This window comes from Leptodactylus fuscus, chromosome 2 (assembly GCF_031893055.1).
Source record: "Leptodactylus fuscus isolate aLepFus1 chromosome 2, aLepFus1.hap2, whole genome shotgun sequence".
In the NCBI taxonomy this organism is placed as follows: domain Eukaryota; kingdom Metazoa; phylum Chordata; class Amphibia; order Anura; family Leptodactylidae; genus Leptodactylus; species Leptodactylus fuscus.
The window spans coordinates 177,771,719-177,789,988 of NC_134266.1; the positions used below are offsets into that span (position 1 = coordinate 177,771,719).

General features: G+C 44.7%; 1 protein-coding gene across 2 annotated transcripts in view; it reads right to left on the minus strand.

Moving 5' to 3' along the window:
* OCA2 (OCA2 melanosomal transmembrane protein) overlaps window positions 1-18,270 on the minus strand; it is a 226,507-nt gene that overhangs the window by 46,367 nt on the left and 161,870 nt on the right. For both annotated transcript variants that reach the window (XM_075265189.1, XM_075265188.1), the window contains one exon: window positions 4,891-4,984. In XM_075265189.1, coding sequence (XP_075121290.1) covers window positions 4,891-4,984 — 94 coding nt within the window. The remainder of the gene's footprint in view (window positions 1-4,890; window positions 4,985-18,270) is intronic.

Sequence of the window (18,270 nt, forward strand, 5' to 3'; positions counted from 1 at the left end):
GCTTCAGGCAGCTGAAACAGCCAATATGTGTGGGGTCCCGATGTCAGACACCTACTGATAAGATATTGATGACTTATCATGTGGATAGATCATCAGTATCCATTACCTTCAGGTACCCTTTAAGATGTTTTAAGTGCAGGGGACATAACATTGCAATTATTATTTAAAGAGGACCTTTCACCATTTGGGACACATGCGGTTTAATACACCACTGGAAAGCCGACAGTGAATGAATTCAGCGCACTTCGGCTTTCCCTTTCTGTGCCCCCGGTGAAGAGCTATCAGTGCTGATACCGTAGCTCTTCACTGTCAGAAAGGAGTTTCTGACAGTGAGTCAGGAACGCCCTTCCTCACAGCAGCGATTATACCGCTGTAATGTGAGAGTACAGCGCTACAGACACTGCCGTGAGGAAGGGCATTCCTGACTGACTGTCAGAAATTCCCTTCTGACAGTGAAGAGCTACAGTACTGGCACCGATGGCTCTTCACCGGGGGCACAGAAAGGGAAAGCAAATAGTGTGCCGAATTCAGTGTACTGTTGGCTTTCTAGTGGTGTATTAAACCGTATATGCCCCAGAAGGTGAAAGCTCTTTAAGTGGTTTTTGTCATCTCCTATACATAGAATAGGGGATAACTTGCAGGTCAGTGGTGATCTGACCCCCACTGATCAGGAGAATTCTGAATGGAGCGATGGTTGGCAGTATGTGCACCGCTCTATTCATTTCAATGAGAGTGCTGGCAATAGCTGTCGTACAGTGCTATCTTTGGCACTCCCATTGAAGTAAATGAAACTGCTTGTGCTGCCCAGAATCATTGCACCATTCAGTGATCCCCACTAACCTGCAAGTTATGCCCTATTCTGTGTATAAGGGATAACTTGCTTTAGGCGAAAGGGAACCCTTATCTGTTACTGAATACACCTGGCTGCAGCAGACTGACCTGTATTCACTGGCTGTACACCTTATAGCTGCCATTTCAAGTTGTTCAGCTGTTACATTGTACATGAAGAGAGCAACAGCCAGTGTCTCCTGCCCCAGCCTGAGTACATAGTCTGCAGGTCAGGACTGCTCCTGTGGGCTGGAGGCTGGGCTACAAATAACACAACCAGGAAGCCCCCCCCCCCGAATCTCTGCCCGGCAGCTTCCATTCATTTCTATGGGAGTGTGCTGTTCGGAAAGGCTGTTCCGAACAGTGTTCGCTCATCTCTAATCATAATGTATCATAAATCTACTTCCATTGTTGTACTGCAGTGCACCAAAGATCAGTGGTCAGAAAAGAAGTTTAATCAGTGTAGTGAAGGTGATCTGTGGGTCCCTCTGGCTGCCATCCGATAGTTATGTTTATGGACCCTAAGGCTAATGGACCTGGGTGCAATCACACCCCCAAATGTTACACTCTTGCGCTTGTCCACTGACCTCTTTTCTTTCTGTTCCCTTTGGTACTGCCAAGAACACTGGGATTATTCTTCAAGTTCGCAACATAGTGGTCTCCAGAAGTAAATGAAAGATCCACATGCTTGAGCAGAAATATTAAGGGGAGTCTGTCACCAGAACCAAGCATCAATTTAGCTTGTAGTGTTTTTTGCAAGGGTGTTGTTGTTGCTCTAAAGAGGTAAGGGGTAATACCCTCATTGCTCTAAAGTAATATTCATATTGCCAAACACAGTGATATGTTGGCAACAGAGGCACTGATTCACAAGAAAAAAAAGAAAGATTTAGGTAACCCTAATGTATCATTGTTGGGTTCTAGTGACAGACTCCGTTTCAACAACACCTGTAATGAAGATGAAAGTATTTCCTTATACAAATATTTTCCATTACTACCCAGCACAGTATTCGGTATAGTTAGTAGTACTTTCCCATGCTTGCAATTTGAGGCAGTTTATGATTTTTTAATGTTTTAATGACATTTCTCTTGGTGTTTGTGAAGCCTTATTTAGAACAACAATTCCAAATGATCAATTCTTCAATAAGTACTGATTCTGATGCAGAAGGTATTTTTTCTGTAGTACCCTCTGTACCGGAGCAATCCTTTCAGCATAGTTATGCTCTCTACTGCCATATGGGTGGTCTCTGTCTTTCTGCTTCAGTCCAGGACCACTCACCTGACAGTAGAGAGTATAGTTGTGCTGACAGTAACAGTATTGATTACTCAGGAATGGTGGGGGATGCTGGAAAAATTCCAACTGCACTGGAATCAGTAGAGCAACAACTATTGAAGGATGCATTGAACTGGACTTGGTGTAAGTAGTGAAAGGTTCTCTTTAGCTAAAGACCTGTGTGCAACATCTGGCCACAGTGTTTACTCGCACCATATAAAATGTAAAACAAGGTTAATGATCTCAAGAACTGCTAGCACCACAGAAAGTTCATCATGCAGTTCCAGGCAAGTAGGAGGTAGGGTAGCTGGAAAACATTTTGCCTCCAAGCAAACATTGAATTTTTAGAATACATTATTTTATGCTAAGATCTGTAGAATCAGACATTTATTTTTAAACAGATTTCAAAGAACAAAGTGTATCTTGTAAATTTTGCAAAGTTATGAGATACTAGACAAGAGTTTTTACGGTTTGGATTGAATCTTTTATTCAGGGCACCGCTGATAAAGAGATTAATATATGGGATTTGTCCTTTGTTTTGTAACCGCAGTACATCAAATTACCAGTGACCCAGGCTTTCTGTAGCCTGAAGCCATGCTCTGTACATGAACATTAAGCAGTTCAGTGTTCTGAATGTTATTCTATTGGAAAAGTACTTTTTTTTTTTGAGTATCAAATGTAAAATCAAAGCTAATCCCTGCTGTGTTAGTATAGGGCTGACTGCTGTACCTACTTTTAATATTACTTGATCTGAACTATGGAAAAAGGCTCAAGAGAACATGTTCATGAAAACAGAATGATAAACTTAAAAGGACTGTATCGCCAATTCTTTATTTATTAAATTAGTTTAATAGATCATTTTTTGCTAATCGGATTTTAATTTTCAGATTGTTAGAATTTTTTATTCCATTTTCTGTACAGGATTCTGGTTCTGCTTGTGTTTTTCTGCTCTGTTAACAGCATTTACTGATAAGTTTTATGCTAGTCAGGGCCAAAGGCAACAATAGACTGGAGAAAACTCATTGACCCTAGGTTTACACCAACAACAGGCTCTCCGTCATTCGGATCCAGCATGCCACGGTGTCTCCACACAGTATAATCCTTCACAGTGGCACCACAAAGTAAAATAGTCCAAAGCAGCTTCCACAGTATGATGCCCCACAGTAGCCCCACACAGTACAATGCCCCACAGTGTTTCCACATAGTATAATACTCCAGAGTAACCCCCACAGTATAATACTACATAGAGACCCCAGAAAGTATAATTCTCCACAGTGTCTGCACACAGTGTAATACTGTAGAGCAGCTCCGCATTATAATGCTGATAGTGGCCCCAGAAATTATAATGGTCCAGAATGGCTCCACACAGTATAATGCTCTAGAGTGGCCCTACATAGTATAATGCTCCACAGTGGCTCACACACAGTATAATGTTCCAATTTTCATGAGCTTGCCCTCTAGGCTCGTTTCTGTTCTTTCAGACCCCAGAATATAAGTGGAGGCTGAAGCGAGGTGAAGGAAAATAAACATTAATACTCACCTTATCTCATCTGTGATGAGTATCTTCTTCAGGCCTCTCATGATGTCCCATGTGACCATTGAGGCCCAATCACAGGCTTCAGTGCTGGTCTCCAGAGCATTTGACATCACATGAGACTTGAAGAGAATGCCTGAGCATTTCCAGATGCTCAGAAGAGGTGAGTATAAGTGTCTTATTTTTACTCACCTCTCCTGGGTCCACTACTGTTTGCAATGTTGTGATTCTGATATGGTAGCTGATCTTTATCAGCCACCACATCAGGACTGTTGCGCAGCACTACACAGCCTATTTACAACTGATGTCAAACAATCCCCTGCAGTCTTTACGCGACCCAAAATTTGGGAACCACTTATATAGGGCGACTGGTTAATGGACACCATATTTTTGCAGAGCCTCGGGGGTGTCAGTAAATCGGAATTCCCCAAGAAGCAACCCCTTTTTGTAAGTGCCATTTTATGGTCTATGCAAACTTGACCCACAGCAGTAGATGGTGATTAATTCAAATGGATTACAAAAGAGAAAAATGTCACTATGCCTTTGAAATCTGAGGTGTACGGAGGGAGGTACAGCTGAGCCCCTATGTACCACTATGGAAGCCTATCATCAAGTTTGAGGCCCGTAAATCAGCAGCATGTTCTTATGCTGCTGGGGTTTAAGGTCCCAAACCTACTGAACCCAATCCCATCTGTGGTGGCATTTGGCAGAAATTGAAAGTTTTATTCTGCTGGAGTTTAGTCAGCAGAATAAATGCGGCCAGTACAAATGTAGTGCCTAGTTAAAAGTAAGGAGAGTACACCTTGGTTCATTGCTGAATGTCTTAAATGAATGTGTGGGGTCTCCCAGTTTTATGCCCCTAAACCCTAGCAACATAAAGACCTGATTTTGGTTTAGGGGACCTCAAACCTGGTGACCATTTCCCATAAGGAATTATTTTCTGATATCACACAAGTAAAATACATGGCTTTAGTTTTTGCTACATTTTTGTTAGAGTGATATACAGCTTTCATAAAATGTACTGCTGAATTATTGTATCAATATCATAAACAGACACTGCAATTGTGCACTTAAAACCATAAAAATGGCAAAGCCGTAAAGATTCACTCACAACCACAGTCCCATAGTTCTAATATTAACCTCATAGCAATAAAGCATGCAGCTTCCCTTAAGAATCATGAACACGGACAGACAACCATTATACTGTGATACAACCATTAAAGTGGTAAAGAATTAAACTGTTTGTGGAATTTCTTACCTCCAAAACAGGCACCAATGGCAAGGGCAAAAATAAGAGGTTGAATTGGAAGATCAACATCTGCGTCCTGACTTAAATTTATTAACACTGGAATCTAGTAAGAAATCAGAAGACAACAGTGGTCAGTTAGGATTTCCTTTTCATCATTCGGACTAAGATTTATTACAATGTACAAATGACCACCTTTATGGTAATATTCTATATCCCAATAACTTATTTTCAGGGGCATAGCTAGAGTGGTGATGCAGGACATGTGACCAGGGCACATGTAGGAGGGAAGAGGGTTAGTACACAAAATAGAGCTCCTTACAGAGGGTGGCTGATGTCATTGGCACAGGGTGCCCCTCTGTCAGCAGCAGTCAATCTCAACCTTTTGAGATGGCACTCAGTGCGCCGGATAGGAGTCGAATAGAAACGTCAGCATCTATGAATCTATGAAAGGTACTGTAGCTTTGTTCCTGGACACTGAAAGGAAACGCCAATTTCATAATGAGACACAGCGATCCCTACACTGGCACAGGAGACATCAAGGCTGGTGTAAAGATGATGCCCTCCATGTCCTGTAGTAACATAAAAATAAAGTTTAAGCATAAAACCTCCACATGCCACACAAGCATACCTTCCTGCCTCATCTGATATCAGGCATGTAAAGATATACCTGTATATGTGCATAGTGGGCAGGAGAGTTACTGAGATAACCATCAGATGTGAAGCAAATATTGTGAGTCCTATCATTTAGAATAGAACTAGTCAGTGAAATTTGCTGACTGTTGAACAATTGCCTTTGCAACTGCTCTGGCCAGTGTATAGTTTCAGATCTCTATTTCTGATGTCAAATAAACTGTACGGTGTTTTAACTCATCCTAAATGGAATAAGAAGAAATTCATCTAAAAATGTAATAAAATAGCAAAAACAATCCTAGCTACCACTCTGTCTTTGTTCTATTGAAAGGCTGCAATTTGCAGCACAGCTACAGGGTGGCAACACAAAAACACAAAGGACAGAGAAAAAAGGTGCTCCTTTTATGACACAATATATGTGCATGCTCAGGCAAAGAAATGAACACATCTGTATATGATATGGGACAAAAGAACAAACATGTAAAAACCATACACCAGCTTTGACATGTTGCATTTGGGCTTTTCTGCTGTATATACATGTGGTGGGCTGTTTATAATTGTGAGTCAGTGGAGAGGAAACACTCCTGCCTCCACTCTATTCTCAGCGGGATGCCCAAAGCACAGATAGAGCTCAAATGAATGGGACAAAGGTGAAATACCCTGCACTTCTGCCTCTACAGACCAATGTGAACAATGAAGAGGCAACAGTACATGTAAGCAAAATAAATCAGCAACAGTTAGCAAGCAAGTTATGAGAACCCCAGCGCTGGCAATAACAATTACAACCTGTGCGGTCAAAAAGTTATCCCATCCATAAATCTACTTTAGTTGGAGAATGAAACTTATGGCCTTTAGATATAACAAAACAGAAAAAGAAAAATTCTCACTCCTACAATAGGCTGTTCCTTAAGGGATTCTGAACCAGATGAGAGTGAACAAGAGTTTCAAAAATCACATTCATACAGAGTAAATATAATATCTACATGGCACATCTGAACATGCCCTAATTTTGTAAAGATGAACATATATTACATTTTCATATACAAACAAATATTGAAATAGCAACGCAGTATATATTCAATGTGCTCATCGTGACAATGCATAAAAGTCTTTTCTAAAAATAACATGAAAACCATCATATTAAAAAAGGTTACCTGGGAAATAGAACAAACCTATAGACAGACATACAAGCCAATGACCACAGTGTTCTCAGCAAAGGTCATTTAGTAAGAAATGTCTTCAGGACTCAAAAATAGTTCAGGTTTAAAAAAAAATAAATTCAGATTGGTGACTTGAGATGGAAACTAATAGTAGAGAATAGTGAAAATAACAGGAAATAACTTAATATATGAGACCTATTGCATTATAAGGTTGGAAACCCTATTTCTGTAGGTATTAAGTAAGAAATGTTATATTTAATACTTTCTGTGATACATTATTACTAACTTCCAGGGCAATATGGTGGCTTAGTGGTTAGCACTGCAGCCTTGCTGTGCTGGAATCCTGGGTTCAAATCCTGCCAAGGACAACATCTGCAAGGAGTTTGTATGTTCTTCCAGTGTTGGTAAGGATTTCCTCCCACACACCAAAGACATAATGATAGGGAAAAATGTAGATTGTGAGCCCTATATGGGGGGTAACTTCTAATTGTATCGATAGACTATATATATATATATATATATATATATATATATATATATATATATATATATATATATATATAGGCATCACATATTATGCAGAAACTAGTTTGACTAAATAGCTAGAATTGTTCAAAGCTCTTAAGAAAATGTAATAAAGTTATCATTTCTGAGCTTGACCAAAATAAAGAATGTAGTAAGTGAACCATTACTTTTATGAAAACAAGTGCACCATCATCATTTTGTGCTTCATTTTATCTGAAGATGCTGAACACCGTATAAAATGAAAGATTCAGGATCTAGAGCATATCACGGAAGAAAATAGATGCTGGGAAGATTTAACTTTAGGGCATTTAGATTGCTCTCAAATATCAGATGCACATTTCTACAGCATGGCTATTTATGCAGAATAAGTGAATGTATTGATGACCAAGAAACAAGACGCCTTCAAAGAAAATCTTAAAATAATGAGCAATGTATTTATAGTAGTGAGCTAGTCATGTTCAAAGGGCAGAAAAGCTTTTCAGACATAAAAAAAAGTGGATAAAAATATTTATAATTTAATGACCTAATTTGTTTTATTCCAGCAAGTCTGCAAGAGTGCTTTGATTCATGTTTGGAATGGTAGAAAGCCTTAAAGTTTGTTCTTTCATCTTCATTGCTGCATTATTGTGAGCGTTTCAAGAAACATTTAATAAAACAGATCAATGTAATGTTTACAGTGCGTCTGTACTCTATTTTTTTTAGGATTAAAACTTTAATTCAGCCATTTCATGGTTTGTCAGTTTATAGTAAAGTTGGAGATCTGTCCCTGGCAACAACTTAACCGATCACTAATGTTTTAGAACTGAGCAAAAGAATTGCTCACAGTACACTATTCTACAACATCAATGCAAGGGCACAGACTGAGAAAACCCTGAAAAATCACTGTGTCGTATTAGGTGGTTCCTGCTTGGTGCCCACCTTCAGATTTCTATGAAATTCACTTTGCACTGAGGTTTTTTTTTGTTTTTGTTTTTGTTTTTTTAACACAGCATGCAAATGAGATTTGCAAATTACTGTGGCAATATTGCTTAGTGTATTACTGGCCCTAAATCTCATTTTACTTTAGGCCTGGTTCACATCTGCGTTCGCTATTCCGTTTGGGTAGTCCGCTTGGGGACCCCATGAACAGAATACCGAACACATTCAAAAGCGGTTAGCTAAGAAACCATACGGACCCCATACTTTTCTCTCCACATGATTCGTTTGGACAACATGCAGAAAACGCAAGGACCCTGTAATAGTCTATGGGATCCATGTGCTTTCATTGCTCACCGCTTTTTAATGCGTTCGGTATTCCGGGGGGGGCCCAATGCAATCTCCCCAAACGGAATACCAAACGCAGATATGAATCAGGCCTTATTCCTTCGAAGTATTACAGTTATCCAGAATTTTCCCTGTTTCTATAGTAGTTTAGAAACACATCTTTTTATATTGTTTGCCTCGTGACCTTTCTGAAAAGCATTAAGACATTCCATTAACTTCTATATTTTGCTATAGATTTGTAATTAACTAATAAATCATTTGGGACAGATGTGGCCTTTCCTGGAACATAAAATGGACAAAAAATTAAAGCGTAAAACCAGAGTGTTATTGAAACCGTTAATTTTGATTAAAAAAAACTTGGGTGGATAAAAGAGTTTGTGTATTAACTACATTATTTGGAATTAGAAAGGTGCCTTGTACAATTCCATATCTAAAAATACTTCTATGCGCTGCAGTTATTGAACAAATAAACTGTGAAGAACAATATAAACAGCGAGGAACCAAGTCTGTTGCATCTCTTACCTGGGCAGTAATATGGTATTCATGTGATAAAGTAGTATCATTTTTTACTTAATTGCAAATGCTTTATACAGTTGCACAAAATATACAGTATATCTGGATGGCAATTCTCGTAAAGTAATTTGTGTAGAATAAAAACTATTTGCCCAACTTTACCATTTATTTGAGCTCCTATAATAATTTGGGGAATTTATCATTTACAGAATTTCCTCTGCAGATTATCAATCAATACAAACACATAAATTTATTAAAAGAAACATTACATTTATCATAAAGCACATCTAGTTTTTAAAGAGTACCTTTCATCACTTGGGGCACATGCAGTTTTATATACCAGTAGAAAGCAGACGATGCGTTGAATTCAGCGCACCATCGGCTTTCACGATGTGTGCCTATAACGCTGTACTGTGAGAGCAGGGAGGAACGCCTCCTCCCCTCCTGATAGTACTCGTCCATAGACGAGTACTGAGGGGGGAGTGTTCCTGACTGCTCTCGTATTACAGCACTATAGGCACGGCTTTGAGGAAGGGTGTTCCTGACTGACTGTCAGGAACACCCTACTGATGGTGAAGAGCTATGGTACCGGCACTGATAGCTCTTCACCTGGGGCACAGATCGTGAAAGCTGACAGTGCGCTGAATTCAGCACACTATCGACTTTCTAGCGGTATATAAAACCGCATGTGCCCCAACTGATTAGAGATGAGCGAACACTAAAATGTTCGAGGTTCGAAATTCGATTCGAACAGCCGCTCAATGTTCGTGTGTTCGAACGGGTTTCGAACCCCATTATAGTCTATGGGGAACAGATACTCGTTAAGGGGGAAACCCAAATCCGTGTCTGGAGGGTCACCAAGTCCACTATGACACCCCAGGAAATGATGCCAACACCTCTGGAATGACACTGGGACAGCAGGGGAAGCATGCATGGGGGCATCTAACACACCAAAGACCCTCTATTACCCCAACATCACTGCCTAACAACTACACACTTTCCACATTCAAAAAAACCTCTATCAAAGTAGGAAAATACCTGGAAACCTTCTTTACTCCCCAAATGGATGGACACAAACCCCAATTTAAGCTCAACAAACAGTAACAACCACCCCTTTAAATCACGTTCCCCATGACAACCACAAATGGAATAGGCAATGGGAATTCCAAAAGCCCTCACCCTTAACTGTCATTTTGAGTGTGTGTGTGTGTGTGTGTGTGTGTGTGTGTGTGTGTGTGTGATGTGGTAAGACCTTCCAAAATTCACTTTTCTAGCCCTTAACATGAGCCCTTCCAAACAAAGTTACATGACCTTAAGCTGAGCTACCAGCAGAGATTGAGGCCCTTGGCATGAGTAGAGCCTTGCACCAGCAGTGTTTTTGGCACTTAGGGTGAGTTGAGCCTTGTACCAGCGTGTGTCCCTTAACATCAGGCGGGCCCTAAGTTCTGCGCTTTGCACAAAAGTTCCACATTAACTAGGCTGAATGGTACAAAGATTAGTAGGCCCGAGAACCAGGAACAGGTCTTGCAATGGCTGTCGGATAACGCTTAAAGCACATTGTCCACCAGCCAGTCAGCCTCTACCTCCTCTTACCCAACAGTCTTGTCCTCCTTCCACCCAAAATTCCCAATCTTCTCAGAACAATAACCCCAACTGTCCCTGCTCCCCAGAGCTGTTCTCCCTTCCTTTGACTGTACCGCAACCTGCCCCTCCATTTCGCGATTCCACGGACCTAACAGACGAGTATCTGTGTCCAGATGCTCAAACACTAGAGTCTCCTCCATTCCATCTCCGGTCGATTTGGTGGCGGATGACCAGCAACCCACCCTCATCGACGACGATGAGACGCAGTTGCTGTCAGGGCAGCCAGTTGACATGCGCATTGTGCAGGAGGAGGAGGCGAGACAGGAGTTGGAAGAGGAGGTGGTGGACGACGAGGACACCGACCCCACCTGGACAAGGCAGATGTCAAGCTGGGAAAGTAGTGTGGATGTTGAGGCAGGTGCAGCACCAAAAAGGGTAGCTAGAGGCAGAGACATGTCCAGAGGCAGAGGTCAGCTGCTTTGCCGAAGCCAGGCCAGACCCGGAATGTCCGAAGATGTTCCCTTTTGTACCCAGCCCAGAAAAACTCCCCCATCGAGGGCACGTTTCTTGAAGGTGTAGAGTTTTTTCAAGGAATGCGCCGAGGACAGATATAGTGTCGTCTACACAATTTGCCTCTCGAAATCGAGTAGGGGCCCTGAGAAGAGCAACCTGTCCACCACTTCAATGCACCGTCATTTGGAATCCAAGCAATGGAATCAGTGGCAGGCAGCAACGGCAGGACAAACGTCGCCCGCCGTTCATGCCACTGCCTCTGCTCACAGTGCTGGCGATGCACTCCAGAGGACGAGCCAGGACATCACTTCATCTGCCTCCGCCACTTTGTTGACTTCTCCCTCATCCTCCCCTGTTTCTGTCTTATCTCCTTCTCCTGCACCATCAAAGGCACCATCAGGCGCTTCTTTACAACAACCCACCATCTCTCAGACATTGGAGCGCCGGCAGAAATACACCGCTAACCACCCACCCACGCAAGCCTAGAACGCCAACATCGCTAAACTGCTGGCCCAGGAGAGGTTGGCGTTCCGGCTTGTTGAAACTCCCGCCTTCCCGGACCTGATGGCAACTGTGGCACCTCACTATGCCGTCCCTAGCCGTCTCAACTTCTCCCGGTGTGGCGTCCCCGCCTTGCACCAGCACGTGTCACTCAACATCAGGTGGGCCCTTAGTTCCGCGCTTTGCTGCAAGGTCCACTTGACCACCGACACTTGGACAAGCGCCTGTGGTCAGGGATGCTGCAGTGCTTATCTTTAATGACAGGCAGGGTGAATGTGGTGGAGTCTGTTCCCCGGGTGCAAACTGGGGTGGCCTATCTCCTCTCCCAGGCCAAAATTCATGGCAGGAGTAGACTGAAACCCTACGACACTGCAACCTCCACCACAGCTACTAGCGGCAAACGCTAAAACACTGGTGTGGGGAGACATCAGCAGGCGGTGCTGAAGCTCATCAGCTTGGGGGACAGACAGCACAGTGCCTCCGAGGTCAGGGATGCCATCCTGGCTGAGATGGCATTTTTTTTTCCCTGCTACACCTGGGGCCTGGCATTTTTACGCCTGTGATAATGGCTGGAACCTGGTAGCGGCTCTGGAGCTTGCCAGCCTCCAACACGTTCCATGTTTGGCCCACGTCTAACCTAGTGGTGCAAAGTTTTTTAAAAACATACCCAAATGTACCGAAGCTACTGTTGAAAATGCGGCGCTTGTGCGCCCACTTTTGCAAGTGCACAGGAGTCGCTGCTAGCCTAAAAACACTCTAGCAAGGCCTACATCTGTCCAAACACAGGCTGTTGTCCGTCATTCACACACGCTGAAACCCTACAATACCATATCTTGAGCAGGGTGTGTGAGCTGCACAGACCTTTGATGGAGTTCCATCTACAAAACCCAAGGGTTCCTCAAAGTCAGCAACCAAAGTTTCTGCACCATGAGTTTCCAGGGGTGGCAGAGTTATGGCTAGGGGAAGAGGCATGGATAGGGATGATGTCTAGGGGCAAAAGCAGTGTGGATGTGGAGGCAAGCTAAGCAGGAAAAACTGGGGGTACAAGCTAAGGCATGGACTGGGGTGATGTCTAGGGGCAAAAGCAGTGTGGATGTGGAGGCAAGCTAAGCAGGAAAAACTGGGGATACAAGCTAAGGCATGGACTGGGGTGATGTCTAGGGGCAAAAGCAGTGTGGATGTGGAGGCAAGCTAAGCAGGAAAAACTGGGGGTACAAGCTAAGGCATGGACTGGGGTGATGTCTAGGGGCAAAAGCAGTGTGGATGTGGAGGCAAGCAAAGCAGGGAAAATGGTGGCTAGAGGCAAAGGGATGTCCATAGGCAGCAAGGGCAAAGATGCAAAACTCTCCCGTTTCAAGAATTTTCCTGACTTGTTTCCCCACAAAACATTCCTGGGAGGAGGGCTGAAACACCACCCTCCTCCTCCTCCGCTGTTAGATTTACCCCAGCTACGAGCTGAAAACGCTGCAACACTGGTGTGGGGAGACGTCAGCAGGCTGGGCTGAAGCTCATCAGCTTGGGAGACGGACAGCACACTGCCTCTGAGGTCAGGGATGCCATCCTGGATGAGATGGCAATTTGTTTATCCCCGCTGCCCCTGGGGCCAGGTTTTTTAGCTTGTTGGAGGGCTCTGGAGCTTGCCAGCCTCCAACACGTTCCATGCCTGGCCCACATGTTCAATGTAGTGGTGCAATGATTTTTAAAAACATACCCCAAATTAGCTGAGCTAAGGGTGAAAGTGCGGCACTTGGACACCCACTTTCCCAAGTCTACAGTACCTGGAGCTAGCCGCAATACACTCCAGCAAGGCCTACATCTGCCTGAAGCACCTACTGTTGTGCGAGGTCACCACACGCTCTAACCCTAGATACCGTATGTTCAGCAGGGTGTGTGAGCAGCAGAGACCTTTGATGGAGTACCAGCTACAAAACCCAAGGGTTCCTCAGAGTCAGCTCCCTCACTTTCTGCACCATGAGTTTCCATGGGTGGCAGACTTATGGCTAGAGGCACAGGCATGGATAGGGGTGATGTGTAGGGGCAAAAGCAGTGTGGATGTGGAGGCAAGCTAAGCAGCAAAAACTGGGGGTACAAGCAGCCGGTGACATCATCACTGACAAGCACAGCTGTCTGTCAGCTGACAGGCTGACTTTCACCAAAATGAACAGACAATGGATAGACTCATCATATACATGTCAGTTACATGACAAATTTAGTGCAATTTGCAAGTCCAAGATGGTTTGGAGATCTGCGGAGAGGAATCTCACCACCTCTTGCGGGTGCCATCATTTGGAAGGCAAGCCCTGGGCTCAGTGGGTGAGAGCAAGCGCAGGATAATCGTCGTTTGGCCTGGCGGACACTGCCTCTTCCACTGTTGACAGGGCTGGCGCTGCAGTCCAGACCAGGAGCCAGGACACCTCCACATCTGCCTCTGACACTTTGGGGAGTTCACCCTTATCCTCACCTTTTCCTGCCATTTCTCCTTTTGCCCGCGCCATCATGCGCCTCTTCCCAGCAACTCCCCATCTCCCAAGCCTTTCATTTCATGCTAAAGTACAGCGCAACCCACCCACATGCCCAAGGCTTCAACGGCCTCATCTCAAGAAATCTGGCCCAGGAGATGTTGGAATCCCGGCTGGGGGACACTCTGCCCTTTTTGGGCAGAGTGTCTACTGCGCCACCGCACTGTGCCGTCCACACCAGCACTTTCCCCCAAACATGAGGCGGTCCCTAAATTCAGCGCTTAGCCCTAAAGTTCCATGTGACCAGTTACGAATGGACAAGTGCATGCGGACAGGGACGCTACCTTTCAATTTGGGCACAGTGGTTGAATGTAGTTGAGGCGTGGACCGGGTCGTAAAATGTGGTGGCCTGACTTGTCTCCCCACACAACATTCCTGGGAGGAGGGCTGAAACACCACCCTCCTCCGCTGTTAAATTGACCCCAGCTACGAGCTGGAAACGCTGCAACACTGGTGTGGGGAGACGTCAGCGGGCCGTGCTGAAGCTCATCAGCTTGGGGGCCAGACAGCACACTGCCTACAAAGTGAGTCATGCCATCCTCGATGAGACGGCAATGTGGTTTTTGCCACTGCACCTGGGCCCAGGCATGTTGTCATGTGTGATAATGGCCGTAACCTGGGATTGGCTCTGTAGCTTGGCAGCCTGCAACATATTCCATGCCTGGGCCACGTTTTTAACTCATTGCTGCTAATCTTTTGAAAAAGGTACCCCAATGTTCCTGAGCTACTGGTGAAAGTGTGGCGCTTGTGCGGATAGTTTTTAAAGTGTATAGTTGCCGCTGCTAGCCTCTATGCACTCCTACAACGCCTGTACCTGCTGGAACAACGGCTGTTGTGCGACGTCTCCACACTGCTGGCACTAAACATATCATGTGTTGAGCAGAGTGTGTGAGCAGCACAGACCTTTGATGTAGTTCCAACTCCAAAACCCTCGGGTTCGTCAAAGTCAACTCCCTCAGTTGCTCAACCATGAGTGGCCATGGGTGGCAGACTTATGTGAAATCCCATCCCATCCATTGCACTGGACACGAAACATTAGCATGCGCTCAGCACAACTTCGGATATGGCAGATGCGTTAAGCAGGGTGCAGGGTACAACACAGACCAGGCCCGAGCACCAGGAACAGGTGTTAGAAATACTGCAGCATCTGCCATTTCCTTCCAATTTTGGGGTTTTGGACCCGCCACCGACTTGTCTGGACCTAAGTGGGGATCATGAGACACAGTTGCCATCAAGGCAAGCTGTGGTCATGTGCGGTTTGCAGTAAGGGGGCAGTGCGCAATTGGAAGAGGAGTTGGTGGATGACGAGGCCACCGACCCCACATGGACAGGGGTGATGTCTAGGGGCTAAAGCAGTGTAGATGTAGAGGGAAGCTGAATCAACAAAAAACCTGGGTAGAAGCAAAGGCATAAACTGGGGTGATGTTTAGGGGTGAAAGCAGAGTAGATGTGGAGGGAAGCTAAGCAGCAAAAACAGTGGGTAGAAGCAAAGGCATGCAAAACTCTACCCTGTTGGAAGACTTATTCCTAGGTCTGGAACACGTTAATGGCCCCCCTGGACAAATTACTGCCACTCAGGGGCCTAGTGTCACCAGGAGGGACAAGTATAGGCGCATGTTGTGGGAATACCTGGCCGACACCAGCTCTGTCCTCTCCGATCCCTCTGTGCTCTACAGCCTAAACTTATTTTCTCATCTTTTTTTCTGAACTGCACATCTCTTGCCTGCTTCCTTTGGGATCTTAGAAATGGTGGTCCACTTCCACAGATGGTAACTTCAATAGACAGTGTAACGGGAGTAGCTGAGGGATCGCTGTCTTAACCACTTTTTGGCACAAAATTAACTTCCAAAGCCAAATATGGTGAAAGTATATGATGCAAGGACACCTACACACCTATCTCTGACACATTGGGGAGTTCACCCTCATGCGCCCTTTTGGCCTGCACCATCATGCGCCTCTTCCCAGCCACTCCACATTTCCCAAGCTTTTCATTGCAGGCAGAAGTACAATACAACCCACCCCCATGCCCAAGCCTGTAACAGCCTCATCGATAAACTGCTGGCCCTGGAGATGTTGGTGTTTGTTTATGCTTCTGGAGACCCAGGCCTTCCGTCAGCAGATGGCAGCTGGGGCACCTCCCTATGCTGGGCCTAGCCGTTACTACTTCTCTTGGTGTGCTGTCTCTGCCTTGCGCCTGCATGTGTCCCATAACATCAGTCGGGCCCAGAGCTCTGCGCTTTGCTGCAAGGTCCACTTGACCACCGACACATGGACAAGCGCCTGTGGTCAGGGATGCTGCAGTGCTTATCTTTAATGACAGGCAGGGTGAATGTGGTGGAGTCTGTTCCCCGGGTGCAAACTGGGGTGGCCTATCTCCTCTCCCAGGCCAAAATTCATGGCAGGAGTAGACTGAAACCCTACGAAGCTGCAACCTCCACCCCAGCTACTAGCGGAAAACACTGTAACACTGGCATGGGGAGATGTCAGTAGGCCATGCTGAAACTGATCAGCTTGGGGGACAGACAGCACAGTGCCTCCGAGGTCAGGGATGCCATCCTGGCTGAGATGGCATTTTTTTTTCCCTGCTACACCTGGGGCCTGGCATTTTTGCGCCTGTGATAATGGCTGGAACCTGGTAGCAGATCTGGAGCTTGCCAGACTCAAACACGGTCCACGCATGGCCCACGTTTTCCAACTTGTTGGTGCCATGTTTCTTTGAAACCTACACCATTGTGCCTGATATACAGGTCAAAGTGGGGCCATTTTCGTAAGTGAGAACTAGCCTCTGCTAGGCAGAAAACATTCAGAGCACACTCCTCTCATCTTCGCACCGTTGGCTGGCGGAGGAAGACGAGGGGGTTGGAGTGGCATCTGATGTCCCTATCCCACACGAGGCTAGAGGGTGCACTTCAGTGCATCCCATTGCTTCACCACAAATGGTGTGAAGGGGAGTGGAAAATGGAGGAAATGGAGAGTGACCCTTACAGTTGGGGCCAGCAAAGGCATGCCAAGTAACACACTGGCACACATGGCTGACTTCATCTTGGGTTGCTTTTCAACACATATTTCACATCATGAAGAACAAATAATACTGGATTTTTTCAAGCCTCGAACCCCGGTCTAGGTCTAATGTCTGTTCCTTTCTTATATTAGGGGAGAGGGAAAAAAAATTACTTCAGTGATACGTTTAGCGTACATAGACTGACTATTAATGTGTATCCCACTTAGTGTTGTTAGGGTTACACACCGTCACAACCTGGCTAAAGCTTCTATAGCTGTTAATAAAGTCAACATAACTTTACGGTATCCAAAAAGACAGCTGGTACCGACAGAGAGCAAGACAAATGTCACCCAAAGCTGTGAGCTCTGAACACCCACAGTGACTTTGGCGTCATCATCATTATAAGGGAGCGGGTGGTAATAAATAACTTGGCAGTGCCTAAAACCCAAAAAGCTTATACAACTATATTTACATTAAGATACACAAATGAAACTTTTCAGTAGCATGTCATGAGACAAGCTGATAAGCTCTTCCTTTGTGCAGTGCTATTTGAAAGTTAAACGCTGCCTTTATTTTAATTCTGGAGAAGGTGCAGACATTAGATTTAGAACATGTTGTCTTCATTGTCCAAATCCTCTATATAGGTAACGCGTTTTTCGGGCCGAGCTGTCTGGGAACGAGCTGGTGCAGCACTGACAACCTGGGTGAATATGGCAAGAGCCTGAGATGTAGGGTGAATGAATCCCCAAATTATTTGTGGAATTCCCAGTGAGACAATGGCACTGTATACCAGTATTAAAAATTGTGGGTGCACATAACCCCCATATATTCTTTGAATTCCCAGTGAGACAATGGCACTGTATACCAGTATTAAAAATTGTGGGTGCACATAACCCCCATATATTCTTTGAATTCCCAGTCAGACAATGGAACTGTATACCAGTAGTAAAAATTGTGGGTGCACATAACCCCCATATATTCTTTGAATTCCCAGTCAGACAATGGCACTGTATACCAGTAGTAAAAATTGTGGGTGCACATAACCCCCATATATTCTTTGAATTCCCAGTCAGACAATGGCACTATATACCAGTATTAAAAATTGTGGGTGCACATAACCCCCATATATTCTTTGAATTCCCAGTCAGACAATGGCACTGTATACCAGTATTAAAAATTG